Genomic DNA, 14,819 nt, shown 5'->3' on the forward strand with positions numbered 1-14,819 from the left:
TGGCGCTGAACACAAGATTTTTTTTAAGTTTATTCATTGAATGCATTTAGGCAAAAAAAAACTTCAGCTTTTAGGACCACTTTAAAGAGTTTGTTACCCTAACTATTCATATTCCTGATATGAGCCTGCTGTACCATGTACTTGTATGAGAAAGTATCCTGTTCTTTGTATCGTTTCCTTTATGTAAAAATCCTTGGTGTTCCTGCTGGTCCCCTTGCTTTCCTCTTAAAAACTGACCAAACTAAGCAGGAAAGCATAGCATGGTCAGTTCTCTAGCGATGCTGGTAGCTCAGTATGCCCAGACTTGTCCTGACACGCCCCTACTGTACAGCTGTTCACTGAGAAGCTCAATGTAATGCTGTTTTTTTCCCCCAACCCCCCCCCCCCCCCCCCACCTAGCTCTATAACGGCTGAGAACAGAGCGAATGTGACCACTTATTTAAAAAGAGGCAAAAAAGGTATTTATAATGGGGTTTTTATATCTATACAAGTTTTGGCTTTCATTTCTATTTTAAGCTAAACGGGTTGTTTTACAATAACTGTAAGTCACTGATGTGGAATGAGTATGAACATCAAGATTTTTTTTTTTTCTCACTTCTTGCAAACTTGTCTCAGAAATAATTAAAGTGGAGCTAAACTCGCTCGATCAATATTTAACCATTTTTAATCTTTATGCTACTAACAGTACATAAACAGGAAGGTATATTATATTTACTTGTTTTTAACCCTTTTTTTCTCACATTTCTTTATTTTTCTTCCTCATTTCTGGCCTAGGCCAAAATGAATGTCATATATCCCAGGAGTCTCTCAGCTTAGCACACCTTCCTGCTTGCATGCCTAAGTTAAGGGCAGATAGATTCCTAGAAGTGAATGCTGCATAAATCATCTACCCTTAAGGCTGGTTCACACCAGATGCAGTCCAGTGCATTTTTACTCTGCATCAAAAAATGCATGCACGTTGTTTTCCATATATTTCAATGGGCCTAGTTCACATTAGTGCAGTCAACAGAAGTAGAATTTGCTGCAATTTTTTCTGTATACAATGCATGTAAACGCACCAGAATGCACCTTTGTCCTGGATTTTTTAAGTGTCAAAAAATGATAAAGGGGGGGAAAATGCTCTGGAGTGAATAAAAAAAAAAAGAAAGCATTAAAAAAACCCATGCATTAACGCGTATGCAAAAACACATCTGTAACGCAGAAATTGTGGTGTGAAGCAGCCCTTAGTCAAGATGGCCATGACTAGAAAAGCTAGGGGGGTGTTTTTTCAAAGTCATTTTTCAAAATGAAGCAGAAAATGTAAAGGGAAATTACAGCAACTTAAAGTGGTAGTAAACCACGGCAAAAAAAATAAATATTGTACCCCAGGCAGTTGTAATTTTATAATGTGCTAGTAAGCAACGCAGCTCTAATACAGAGCTGCGTTAGAGGACTTCAACTATGAGGGAAGACTACAAGCATTGAACTTATTCTCTCTGGAGAAGAGACTTGCGAAGGGATATGATATCAATGTAGATGTAGAGTCCCCCCTTTCATCAGTGTCTCCATCAGAGCCCCCTCACTTGCATGAGTGTCACCACCAGAGGGAACCCCTTAAATGTATGTGTGGGGCTCTATTTATGGATATATATATATGGTGTATGTGTATATATGTATATGTATGTGTGTGTATGTATGTATGTATGTATGTATATGTGTGTGTGTGTGTGTGTGTATATATCTCTATCTCTATCACCTATCTCTATCACCTCTATCATCTCTATCTCTATCATCTCTATCTCTCACACGGTACTGATGTTTGAGCTTCTGCTTTTTTGTTTGCTATTTTAGGTGTCTGTGTTGCACAAATTAGCATGTATTTGCATGCACACAATACCTTCCTAGGTAGAATCTATTCAACTTTATGCTCATTTGCACGCACCGTTGCAAAATGACTGGGAACGCAGATTTTCCTATTTTTTTTTTTTTTTCAACTGAGGAATACTCAGAGCTTGTTAATGTACCTGTGTGAACAGGCATAATGTAAATAATGGGCTACATTTTTGCTCAGTTAAAAAAAATGCTGTACAGTGTACTGAGTTTGTTTCAAGCTGTAGTGTGCAAGGCCTAATTTTTTATTTTTTTTTTATTTATTTTTTTTGAAACTATTTCTTTTTTGAACAAGTTGAACTAGATACTGAGTGCTCCAGTTTTAATAAATCTTCCCCATAGACTAGTTAGTATTCTAGACTAGTAAGTCCATTTCTTTTGGACTTGGAGTCTGTCCTAAAGATGCACATCTAATTCTGGGATACTTTGAAGTGTTGTAGTGTTTTGCATTTTACATTTGTGAAGCACCTCAGGAGGTTCTGTTTGTGTTTTTGATGTTTCAAAAGATTGTGCTAGACTATAGCCTTTGAAATGGCAAAAGCTTTTGTGTTATTGATGGTAACAATATAGTCACAAAACGTTGCTGTATAGCGAAGTCACATAGCAGTCAGTGGTTCAACCTATGCATTTCTGTTATTGAAGCCTCTTTCATTGTGTTTGTATGTTTTTGCTAATGAGTTAAACTTTTACTACTAGCAGTATCCACCAGTGGAACACCTTATCGTTGGAGATACATTTTTACATAGCAAATATTTTTTCCCCAGATTTCATTTTTATTCTAGATGTTCCCTTGAGTGGCAAACAACATATCATCACATTCTCTACTACCAAAGTGATTCCTGGAATCAAATGCAGCATTCTATCTTGTGATGGCTCAATGAATGGATTCTCACACTGTGCTTGAATAGGAAAAGCTCTGGGACAAGTGTTGGTTGACATCAGTATGCCTTCAGTGCCAGCTTATCTCTCCTTAGTATTCAGTTATGTTTGTTTTTATTCAGGGGCTCCGAGTTATAGCAGGTGGCACAGTTGGCAGATCTTTTGCCTCATTTGATAGTTTACTGTATATGCCATGGTCAAAAAAAACAAAAACGAAATCATATCTGCAATATGTGCACATTTCTCTGTTTTTATCTCTTTAATAAAAGAGAACAGAAAAATATCTGATGTGGCAGAAATTGAGGGCACTCCTAACTTCTGTCAGAGCTGACAACACATTGCTTCCTCTACACTTTATTTCCACCCCTGCGTGCATACATTATTTATTTTACAGCAGAAGAGCTCTTTCACACGGGCGGTCCGATCAGATCCGCCTGTCAGTTTTTTAGGCGGATCTGATCGGATGCCCCATTAAGCCCTATGGAGCAGCGGATGTCAGCGGTGACATGTCCGCTGCCATCCGCATCCGATCCTGTCCGTGAAATCCGGACGGATGGAAACCCTATTTTCCATCCGTCCTGGGGATGGGATCGGATGAGAGTGGACAGGCGGTCCGCTCTCATCCGATTCCCTATAGAGAGCAGCGGGGCTGTGACACCTCCCTCTCCTCTCCGCACTGCAAGCGGAGACGGAGCTGTCATCCGCTGGCTCAGCGGGGATCGGATTTGAAGCGTTTGAGCATTAAGGCGTGTTTAAAACTGCTCCACAAATGCCTATTCCATTACAGGAAATAAACTAATCTTAGTGCCTGCCGGAGCGTTTGTGAAGCGTTACCATAGATTTAAATTGAAGGCATTGAAAGGCTTCAAACACCTCCTGACTCGTCGTGAGGCTTCAGTTTTTGAAGCGACACAACGCTAATGCTTCATGTTTTGATGGTGTGGAGAGCCCTGTGCGCTGTCCATTGTATCATTTGCATAGGCCTTTTGAGGTGCGTTTGGTAGGTAAAGTTCCAATACCATTGGGTATTGTTGTAACGTTCTGCCCTCACACGTTCTTATTTGCCTTTCAGTATAATTTACTGCCTAATGGACAGTAGGAATGTTTTGGTGGGCAATCCATGTCCGTATGAGGAAGTGCTAAAGCTTTACCTGTTAGAATTGCCAGAAATTCAACGGTGACAGGAAGGTATGGAAGGGTACTGCAAGTTTATTTACCTGTAGGTACCTGTTGTTTTTTTTTTTTTTTTTTTTTTTTTGTTTGGTCTCTATATAGGAGATATGGTGTTTTTTTTATTTTATTTTATTTTTTTCTCCTTTCTCTTTTCTTTCTTTAGTTTATGGACTCCTACCAAGGAGTATGTATATGTTTTTTTGTGTCGCCTCTTTTTTATGTATACCCCCTGTACCTTGGTATATTGATAAAGAAAAAAAAAAAAGAGATTATTTTTAAATATTTTCACTTAAAGTGAATAAAAAAAACTGCATGTGAACAATTTTACCTTTTGCCAGGATGGCATTATCTTCTGAATGTGAATAACCTGGTTTATGGACAGGGCACTTGCTTTCATTGTTCCCCAAATACAGTGTGTCTGGCTATTAAGCTAAAACATTACAAAATGAGCTGCTAGTGCTGGGCTTTCCATTTTAGTAAGTTTAGTATGTACTACTGAACGAGTAAAATAGGCGCATCCTGTATTCACTGTGTATTTGTAAGAAAAAGATGTTGGAAAAATACTGCACATTTATTATATAAAACATCTGTTCAGAAATTTGCAAACATGAGAAAACAAGATTTGCCAAAAAACATGATTTGATTCTAAAAAATTCTCATTGGGAGGAGTTCTATTCGCATACGAAAATTTTCTGGCTTTGTTATAAATGACAGCGGAGCTCTCAAGCTAATTATGGCCAGGATTATTAGCAGTCTGGCTCTTACACAAGTCATTGGATGATTGAATTGTTGGCAGGATTGCAAACTGGTTTTTAAAGTACGGGAAATCGTTACCAGCACATTATTTCTCCTTACTGCTTGTTCTATAAACAAAATTGTGAAAAACATGTAGAGATTTAATTTACTGATTATTCCTATTCTTTTTTCTTTTTTAGGCCTCTTTACTGAACGCGTATGTCTTGGTTGCACTTCTTTACGGTTGGTGAATCACAGGTATGAAACAAGTGTTATATTTTTATGTTTAAGGGTATTAGCTCTTGTACACTATTTTGTTAGGATTAGACCAGTGGTGTCCAAACGGTGGCCCTTTTCTTGCTTTTATCCACTGACACCCAAGGATGGGGCACAGTTCCTCCCAATGGCACCAAACAATGGGGCATTTTCTACTCCCATTGGCCATGGCCTGGTTCTCCTCCTAAGGTCTGAAGGACAGTAAATTGGGACTTTTGTTTAGAACATTTTGATGACCCCTGGACTAGACCATTTAAAAAGGGGCCATTCTGGGCAAAGTAACAGTTTGATGCTAGGCCATTACTTATTTATGCAATTTTCTGTCTATCAGTTTCTCTGGGTTCAAAACATGTGTAAGCTCCATGTCAAACTGATGATGTCATTGTCCTCACCTGCTCAGGCTCGAGCCTTGCATCAGCGGAAGAGAGAACACATGCTTCCCATACACAGAAGCCCCTGGTAGTTGAAATGGCTCTGATGGAGCAATAGAATGGCAGATGTTTGGCTAGCTAGACCGTAACTTTGGCCTGAAGAAGTTAATAAGTGAAGGAGAGGAGTCTCAAAGAGGAAAAATGCCTGGCCACTTAAATCAGGGTGTGTACATTTGATTTTTTTTTCCCCATTTTGTCATGTTACAACCAAGAACGTAAATGTATTTTCTCTAGCGCTCATTGACAGACGTAGTCCTCGGTGATACACCACCTTCGGGTTATGTTGCCTCCACAGGAGCAGGACTAGACAGGAAATTAAAAAGCTCTGGCCACACCCTAGGGGCAGTCCCAGAGGGTATATCCTCTCTCTCTCTCTGCCTCAGCAAATCAGTTATTTTCTGTCTAGTTAGGAGTAAGGACCTAGATACCTTGCTGGGATCTTAGGTCCTGGCAAGAATTTTTTCTTAAAGGATTTTTAGACAGCTTTTTTTCTCCAGTGTTCCTGTGAGATCTTCAAGCAAGAAAGCTGAACTGGGCGACGGGCTGGATGTTGAGATCCGGTGGTCACCCCAGTTCAGCCTACGAGCGCGTGCAGGCCATAGCTCCGCGCTGGGTCGGCCGCGACAAAGTCCCATTAAAAGGACTGAACCCGCGAGTTAAACGTCTCGCTGAAACGCCAAAGACCATGAGTCACGGCGTCCGTATCGGTCGACAGCCCTCCCGCCCCGGTGGAGAGGGGTACTGTCAGGAGTTGGTGCCCGCCTGGTTCCGGTACGGTGAGTAGTATGTTCCCCCTTTTTCCCTGACGGGTTTTGTGGTGAACGCGGGCCCCTCTCTGTATGGTAAGAAAGAGTCCTTTCTATCCTATAACATGTCACAAATCCTCCTACTTTGAGTGTGATTTTATGTGTGCAAAAGCCAGGAGGCTTGGTTTGGGAGCTAACAATCTATTGTATACATGTTTAAAAGATGTAATCTGTGGCATTCTGGGAATCTTATGGGTTAAGTATAAGCTACCTACCAGTCAGAAGCCACGGACATGTAGACTGCCTTCCAAATCAGATCTCCAGCTATTAGCAGGCCTCCCGAACGGCCATGCGGTCCGCCAGGGCCGGTACCGCCAACCACGCCATATCCCCATGCAGAGAGAGTGTTGTGTGCCCTGCAGCACACCGCTATTCAGTATAGGCCGCCGCCATTTTTTTTGCTGGATCGCACGAGCCGCCATTTTGGCGTAGCCTCGTGTCTCCAGCATGGGGGCGGCCATGTTTGAGGTGATCCTACACCTCGTGGAGCTTGGGGGAGGCGCCGGAAGGCGTGCAGAGGGGCGGAGCCGCCTCCTTTCTTCCTGGGCAGCCAGCCAAAAGACTTCCTGTTTGTCAAGACAGCGCTGTAAGCTGTTGCAGTTTAACTCTGAGCATCAAGTGGTGAGCCTGGGGGTCTATCTCTCTCTCTCTCGATCGATAGGGATCCCTAGCAGGTAACACTAAGGGGCTTTTGTGGCGCTGGGGGTCAGAAGAAAAAAAAAAAAAAAAAAGTTTTTTTCTTTACTTTTGAATTATATTATCCAGGAAGTAACTGGAGTTATTATGGACCCTGCCACACATATTCCCCCACCTGTTTCCCTCGAGGGGGCCTCGGGACCCGCCGGTGCACAGAGTATAGAGTCATTTACAGCAATTTTGGAGTCTATGGTGGCTCGGGTGGAGGCGGCCTGTCAGGGACGGGGGTCAAGGAAGCGACCCCCGCCTACCCCTATACTATCTGACACCTCTGACTCAGATTCAGAGATGGTCACGGCAGTTGCAGGTTCCTCTGCAAGGGCTGTTATCCCAGGTAAAGCCCCCTCAGACAGTGAGGAGGACGCTTCTTCTCTTGCTATAATTCAGGAAGCATTGGTGGACGCACTAGTTGTGGCAGTGCAAGAAACCTTAAAACTTGAGGCTTTACCGGCAGAGGCAACTGAAACAGAGATGCCTTTTGGTACTAATAAGCCCATCAAGACGGCGAAGGCTTTTCCTGTACCTAAATGTTTTGGTAATCAGATTAAAGGAGAATGGGAGCATTCTAAACGTACCTTTACTATTTCCAAGCGTATTGCTAGACGCTATCCGTTTGAGGAATCCATCATTAAGAAATGGACGGTACCACCAGTCGTGGATCCGCCTATTTCCAGGCTGAATAAAGCCACGGTTATTCCAGTGGAGGACACTTCGTCCTTTAAGGATCCGGTGGATCGAAAGATAGAAGTCCCGCACTATCTTTTCTCTGATAGGGTCAGCATTTAGACCAGTAATTGTTATTGGTCTAGTTTCCCAGACACTTACGGAATGGGCGAAAATGGTACGCCAAGATCTTAGGGGAAAAGATATTCCCCAGGAGACATCTGATTTGATGGAACAGATCATACAAGGGCTACGGTTTATCTGTGACGCAGCCTTGGACACTACTCCCTTGTTAGGGCATGCATCTAAGTTAGCAGTGATCCTCAGACGTGTGCTGTGGTTAAAATGCTGGTCAGCTGACCTAGGTTCCAAAAAGACCTTGACCAATCTCCCTTTTCAGGGGAATCGTCTATTTGGGGCCAACCTAGATGAAATCATTAAGGATGCCACTGGGGGCAAGAGCACTTTTTTGCCACAGGCTGCAAAAGCTAAGGGACCTCGCAACAAGCGAGGACCTTTCTTTACCGCCCATAAAGGGCGCCCGGCTGGTACTCCCGGGAAAGGCAAGACTCCTCCAGGAGGGTTCAAGAAGGGCTGGTCGGACAAGCAGAGGACCAACCCAGCCAAACCCGAAGTAAAGGAGTACACAGCCTGAAGGTGCGCCCCCACCCGGTTCAGGGTGGGGGGACGTTTTCACCGGTATTCAGGACATTAGATCGAGCATCAACCACTACTACCGGTGCGATTCTTCCCTTCCAACATTTAAGTACCACAGGAAGCGGTAGTTACCGTTCCCTGAATAGATCTTTTCCTTTACCTTTTCCTAAGATTAGTCCCGATACCTCACAGGAATCGGATCTGATTGACCAGATAGGCCAAGTAGCCTCTAGTCGGGTGACTTCGGTCCCTGAGGTTCAACCAGAAAAGATCACCTTTCCTGATAACTATCAGGTATCTGATAAATGTGTGGAAACAGAAAACGACCAGACTTTCTCGGATGGTCGGGGCCAGATAGCTCTAGGGACGCCTGGTTCAGATCCAATCAGCGCCAGTGGTCCTAGAAATTCTAGGCTGGCCTCCTCAAGCCGGCCTGGCCGACTTGGACATGTTAGTCGCAGACGTTCCGTGGGAACTTCGTCTCAGGGAGTGTCTGTGGTCTCAAGGACCAATTTACCTTCGTGCTTTACAGTCGCTGGTTTTAATGGCCTGGCCATTGAGACCCAAGTACTGAAGGACAGAGGTTTGTCTACTTCAGTCATTCCTACCCTTATTAAAGCAAGGAAAGCGACTTCCAGCAAAGTCTATTATCACACATGGAAGACTTGTATTGCGTGGTGCGAATCTTTAGGATTTCCTCCACGTACCTATTCGGTGTCTCGAATATTGGCCTTTTTGCAACAAGGGGTTGAGCAGAAGCTAGCCTTGAGCACCATCAAGGGTCAAGTTTCAGCATTAGCAATCTTCTTTCAGAAACCTTTAGCTACCAAATCCTTGGTGCGGAATTTCATCCAGGGGGTGCGGCACCTGGCTCCTCCAGTCCGCGCGCCCTTACCGCCCTGGGATCTTAATTTGGTTTTGTCGGTTCTACAGAAACCTCCCTTTGAAAACATCAGGGAGATTCCCTTGCTTACTTTATCCCAGAAGGTGGTCTTCTTGGTGGCTATTACTTCTGCTCGCAGGGTGTCAGAACTGGCTGCATTATCATGCCAGTCCCCATACCTAGTGATTCATAGGGATAAGATAGTACTTCATCCTAAGCCATCTTTTCTTCCTAAGGTGGTTTCAGATTTTCATCTGAATGAAGATATTGTACTACCTTCCTTGTGTCCTCAGCCCAAGCATCATCGGGAACATGCGTTGCATTCCTTAGATGTGGTTCGGGCAATCAGGGTATACCTGAAAGCTACGGAATCATTCCGTAAGACGGATTCACTTTTTGTGATCACGGATGGCCCCAGAAAGGGTTTGCCTGCATCTGCCGCGACCATTGCCAAATGGATTAGACAAACGGTGGTACAGGCTTATTCTATTAAGGGTCAGAGTCCTCCGTTCCCTGTTAGGGCGCACTCCACTCGAGCGCTCAGTACTTCCTGGGCCTTTCGCCATCAGGCGTCAGTGGTCCAGGTATGTAAGGCGGCCACTTGGTCGTCGGTACATACCTTTACAAAATTCTATAAAATTGATGTGACGGCATCGGCGGATGCCTCATTTGGCCGCAAGGTTTTGCAGGCCGCAATTTGAGGAGACCGGTGGTCTACCTCGAGGGTTTTTTTCTGTTTGAAAAAAAAAAAAAAAAAAAGAGAAATTTTTTCTCTCTTTTGTTGAGTCTCATCATTAAGGATGAGCATTGTAAACTTCTAGTTGGCACCGGTTGGGCCTTCTAGATTGGGATTTGATTTCATTTTCCCACCCCTCAGTTGTGATACTGCTCTGGGACGTCCCGAAGGTGGTGTATCACCGAGGACTACGTCTGTCAATGAGCGCTAGAGAAAAATGGATTTTTGTAAAATCTTACCGTAAAATCCTTTTCTCTTAGCTCATTGACAGACGTAGTCCCCGCCCCTCTGTTTTTTTGAGTTGGGTTGGGTTAAAATCTCTAAAGACTGCTTTTTCACATAACTGATTTGCTGAGGCAGAGAGAGAGAGGATATACCCTCTGGGACTGCCCCTAGGGTGTGGCCAGAGCTTTTTAATTTCCTGTCTAGTCCTGCTCCTGTGGAGGCAACATAACCCGAAGGTGGTGTATCACCGAGGACTACGTCTGTCAATGAGCTAAGAGAAAAGGATTTTACGGTAAGATTTTACAAAAATCCATTTTTATTGGGATTGTGTATGATAGACCCACACAAAGTGGCACATAACTGTAAAGTGGAAGGAAAATGATAAATGGTTTTCAAAAATTTTTACAAATATCTGGAAAGTGTGGCGTGCATTTGTATTAAGCCCCCTTTGCTCTGATACCCCCTAACTAAAAAAAAAATAAAAAATCCTAAGCTTTGAAAATCTCATGGAGCACTGTTCAATCCATCATCCGAAAATGCAAAGAGTATGGCACAACTGCAAACCTACAAAGACATGGCCGTCCACCTAAACTGACAGGCCGGGCAAGGGGAGCATTAATCAGAGAAGCAGCCAAGAGGTAACTTTGGAGGAGCAGCAGAGATCCACAGCTCAGGTGGGAGAATCTGTCCACAGGACAACTATTAGTCATGCACTCCAAAAATCTGGCCTTTTTGTAAGAGTGGCAACAAGAAAGCCATTGTTGAAATAGAGCCATAGAAGTGCAATTTACGAAAAGCCATGTGGAAGAAGGTGCTCTTATCAGATGAAATCGCAATTTAACTTTTTGGCCTAAAAGCAAAACGCTATGCTTGGAAAACGAACACTGCACATCGCCCTGAACACACCATCCCCCACCCTAAAAAATGGTGGTGGCAGCATCATGTTGTGGAAAGCTTTTCTTCAGCAGGGACAGGTAAGCTGGTCAGTGGTGATGGGAAGGTGGTTGGAGCCAAATACAGGGCAGAGGTTCACCTTTCAGTAGGACAACGTCCCTAATTATACAGCCAGAGCTACAATAGAATGGTTTGGATTGAAGCATATTCATGTTAGAATGGCCCAGTCAAAGTCCTCCAGACCTAAATCCAGTTGAGAATCTGTGGCAATACTTGAAAATTACTGTTCAGACGCTCTCCATCCAATCTGACAGAGCTTGAGCTATTTTGCAAAGTATTTTGCAAAAATTTCATTCCAGATAGGAAAAACTGGTAGAGACATGCAGCTGTCAGCAGACTTGCAGCTGTAATTGCAGCGAAAGGTGGTAATACAAAGTATTGACTCGGGGGCTGAATTTACCAAATGCACACCACACTTTTCAGATATTTGTAAAAAAAATGTAAATCAATTTATCCTTCTTCCGCTTCACAATTATGTGCCGCTGTGTGCTGATCATCACATAACATCGCAACAAAATACATTTACGTTTTTGGTTGTAACATGACAAAATGTGGAATTTTTTTTTAAATTTCTTTTAAACCTCCAACAGCAGCTAAATAGCAGGCAGAATTGGGCTTTGATCGGACGTTGAAAAGGACTGGACCCTTCAACAAATACATTAACCACTTTACTACCCAAGGATTTTGCTGTCTTGCGTCCAGGCCACTTTTTGCGATTCGGCACTCTGGGACTTTAACTGACAATTGCGTGGTCGTGCGATGCCGTACCCAAACGAAATTTACGTCCTTTTTTTCCCCACAAATAGCTTTCTTTTGGTGGTATTTGATCACCTGTGCAATTTTTTTTTTTACTTTATGCGCTATAAACAAAAAAAGAGCGTAAATTTTGAAAAAATAACAATATTTTTCACTTTTTTTTATATGAAATTCCCCCCCCAAAAAAATGTAAAAATCAAAATTTTTAAAAATGTTTCGCCAATTTGTTTTCTGCTACCTATGTTTGGTAAAGAAAAATCACAATAAGTGTATTTTGATTGGTTTGCGCAAAAGTTATTGTGTTTACTATGGGAAAGATTTCTGACTTTTTTTTTTTTTTTTTTTTTTTTTTTTTACGAGTAATGGCTGCGATCTGCGAATTATTATTTTTTTTTTTTTTTTGCGGGACTGCGACATTGTGGCGGACAGATCGGACCCTTGACTGACATTTTTGACAATTTTGGGGGTACCAGTGACATTACTACAGTAATCAGTGCTATAAATATGCACTGTTACTGTAAAAATGACACTGGCAGGGAAGGGTTTAATTTTATTGGAGAGGGAGGGGTTAATGTATAAATGGTGCTTACTAACGTGTGTGGGGGGAGGTGACTGAGTGACACAGGGACAGATCGGATGTTCAGCTATGCTGAACCCTGCAATCTGTCACTGTCTGTCACTTAGGAGATCCGTCCGCTTTGTTTACACAAGCGGGCGGATCTCCAGACTCGATTCCCCCGACGATCGGGGAAGAGCGGCGGTGATCGCCACCGCTCCTCCCCTGGCGCCGCCCACAAGGGGAGGAGTCCAGCAACGTAGGTCTACGTCGCTGGACGGGAACTAACCACTTTGTCGCAGTAGAGCTCCAGTGAGCGGTCGGCAAGTGGTTAATATATGCCATGACCTGGTCTTTCTGACATTGAAAAGACCTTGTAGCCCAGCTGGAACTTGTACTACCTTCTTTTGGAATAAAGGTTCTTCTTATGGCTGCTGTTTTGAGGGTACAGACACTGTCAGCCATTTCCTTTAGTAATCTAGCTTTAAGTGCAACTTTAGGCAAGACAAAGCTTTCTACAATGCAGTACATAAGTTGGTTTTTCATAATGGCCTGAAGTGCCTTTTTTTTTTTTTTTTTTTCTTGATTTGGACATCATCTGATGCTTTGCCCTGCCTCTCCTTTTTGCATAATGCCATTCCATGGGAGGGTAGGGCTGGTTACACCACATTTCATCTTGATGACATTGCTTGCCCCCAGCAAGAATCTTTTCCAGCAGGCATTGGTCTGCCACCATGTTGGGGAAGTGCTTTGAGTTCTTCAGGTGGTCACAGTTAAAGATTTCTCATAGGTGCTGCATGGTGGGTGTACAACTCCAAGGTAATGACAATATTGTTCACTATTGGGATGATTAGGTGACCACTTGGTGCAAATCAGACCTGCTGGAGAGGATGGTCACCAGAAATAGAAATGGTGAATTTCTCTGCAATGACTAGCTACAGAGGTACTGTAAGCGAGGGCTTGTGTTAAAGTATTCAGAATATGTAAATACTTTGTGTATAGTCTGGACACAGGTTCACGTTTAAGACAGTAGGAGAAATGGTGCAAAGATAATCCTCCTATAGATGCCAATCAAATCAAGTTTCAGAATTCTGATTACTTAGTGTAGACATTTACTTTGTACATTGCTCTTGATTGTGGTTAGTGTTCCGGCTTTAACATGTATTGGTAACCTGATGGCTTTATGTTCGTCTAACTTTTTTTTTTTTTTTTTATTATAAAGGAGTTCTCATATTCGAAATTTCACTGCTGCACACCCAGTTTACATTTCATTAAGAGACCGGAGTAATGCCTGTTCATGGACTAGTAGATCTGAAAGAACATATTACAAAGTCCCCAATCCTTCGCCTGCATGGAGTGGCTTGGCCGGAAGTGGCTCTCTGGCCCCCCAGTACCTGTCTGTCAGAAGTATTCACTCTTCAAGACCACTTTTTGATGACTCTGTGGTTGAGAAATCCTTGAAATCTTTGAAGGACAAAAAGAAAAAGCTGGAAGAAGGTGGTCCAGTCTATAGTGCAGCTACAGAGGTGGAGACTGTAAAGAAGTCTTTGGGACAGAAGGTCGTAGATGAGTTAAAGCACTACTATCATGGCTTCCGCCTTCTGTGGATCGACACCAAAATTGCTGCAAGAACGATGTTGCAGATTCTGAATGGAGCTATCCTGTCTCGAAGGGAAAGGAGACAGGTGAGGTTAAAATTAATTAGCCTAGGAATGGTGATTAAAGTGTACCCTTTTTATGAAAGTTCAAACTTCATATTAAACGAAACCTTTCACAGAATACTTACCTGTTACATATTAAAGGGAACCTGTATTAAGTTTTAAAGTATAACCAATGAGCTATCATTTGCAAACATGCTTAATATCTCCAGTGGTGCAAAGACCCTTGGGTTTGTTGCCCCCAACGCTTCCGTCTTCACCTGGGCTAATATGTTGAGTCTTTGACAGAGTGCATCGAAGTGCCACCCCACTGGATGGCATGGCACTTCACCAATGTACGTAATGTGTGTTGCCATGCATTGTGGTAAGAGAGACTGTAACAACACAGCTAACTACTCCTTAAAAAGAAAAAGAAGAAAAAAAAGCTCTGCTGACATTGGGAGTAGCGTCTGTTGCACAAGAGATGTTGAGTCTCTTCTGTCAAAAAATAAAGCTGTAACCATGTTTTAAATCCACTTAATTTTTGCTTTAAACTAAAAGTGTAAATCCTGTTGATCAAACACTGCAGGAAGCCTGCTGCTACTCATATGAACCTAAATGTTAAAGTTCACCTTTTTAAACAAAAAAAAAAAACTATTTCTCTTTCGTTTACTGGCGAACACAGCTCTCCAGTACTCTGAACTGTTGGGGTATATTGCCCCCTACAGGAGTGGGACACTAGGCAGAAAAATAGAACCTGGCTTCACCTATGGGCAGTCCTCTCAGCTATAGGTCTTCAGTTTTTTTTTTTTTTTTTTTTTTGTTTTTTTCCTGCCTAGTCAGGAGTAAGGACCTAGTTCCCTGCCACAATCTCTGGTCCTGGACAC

At 42.9% G+C, this 14,819-nt stretch overlaps 1 protein-coding gene across 2 annotated transcripts in view; it reads left to right on the plus strand.

Annotated features, from left to right (window-relative positions):
* LETM1 (leucine zipper and EF-hand containing transmembrane protein 1) overlaps positions 1-14,819 on the plus strand; it is a 113,449-nt gene that overhangs the window by 12,152 nt on the left and 86,478 nt on the right. For both annotated transcript variants that reach the window (XM_082243756.1, XM_082243757.1), the window contains exons 2-3: positions 4,857-4,914; positions 13,518-13,980. In XM_082243756.1, coding sequence (XP_082099882.1) covers positions 4,857-4,914; positions 13,518-13,980 — 521 coding nt within the window. The remainder of the gene's footprint in view (positions 1-4,856; positions 4,915-13,517; positions 13,981-14,819) is intronic.

The sequence above is a fragment of the Pelophylax lessonae genome (assembly GCF_965119305.1).
Source record: "Pelophylax lessonae genome assembly, chromosome: 1".
Classification (NCBI taxonomy): domain Eukaryota; kingdom Metazoa; phylum Chordata; class Amphibia; order Anura; family Ranidae; genus Pelophylax; species Pelophylax lessonae.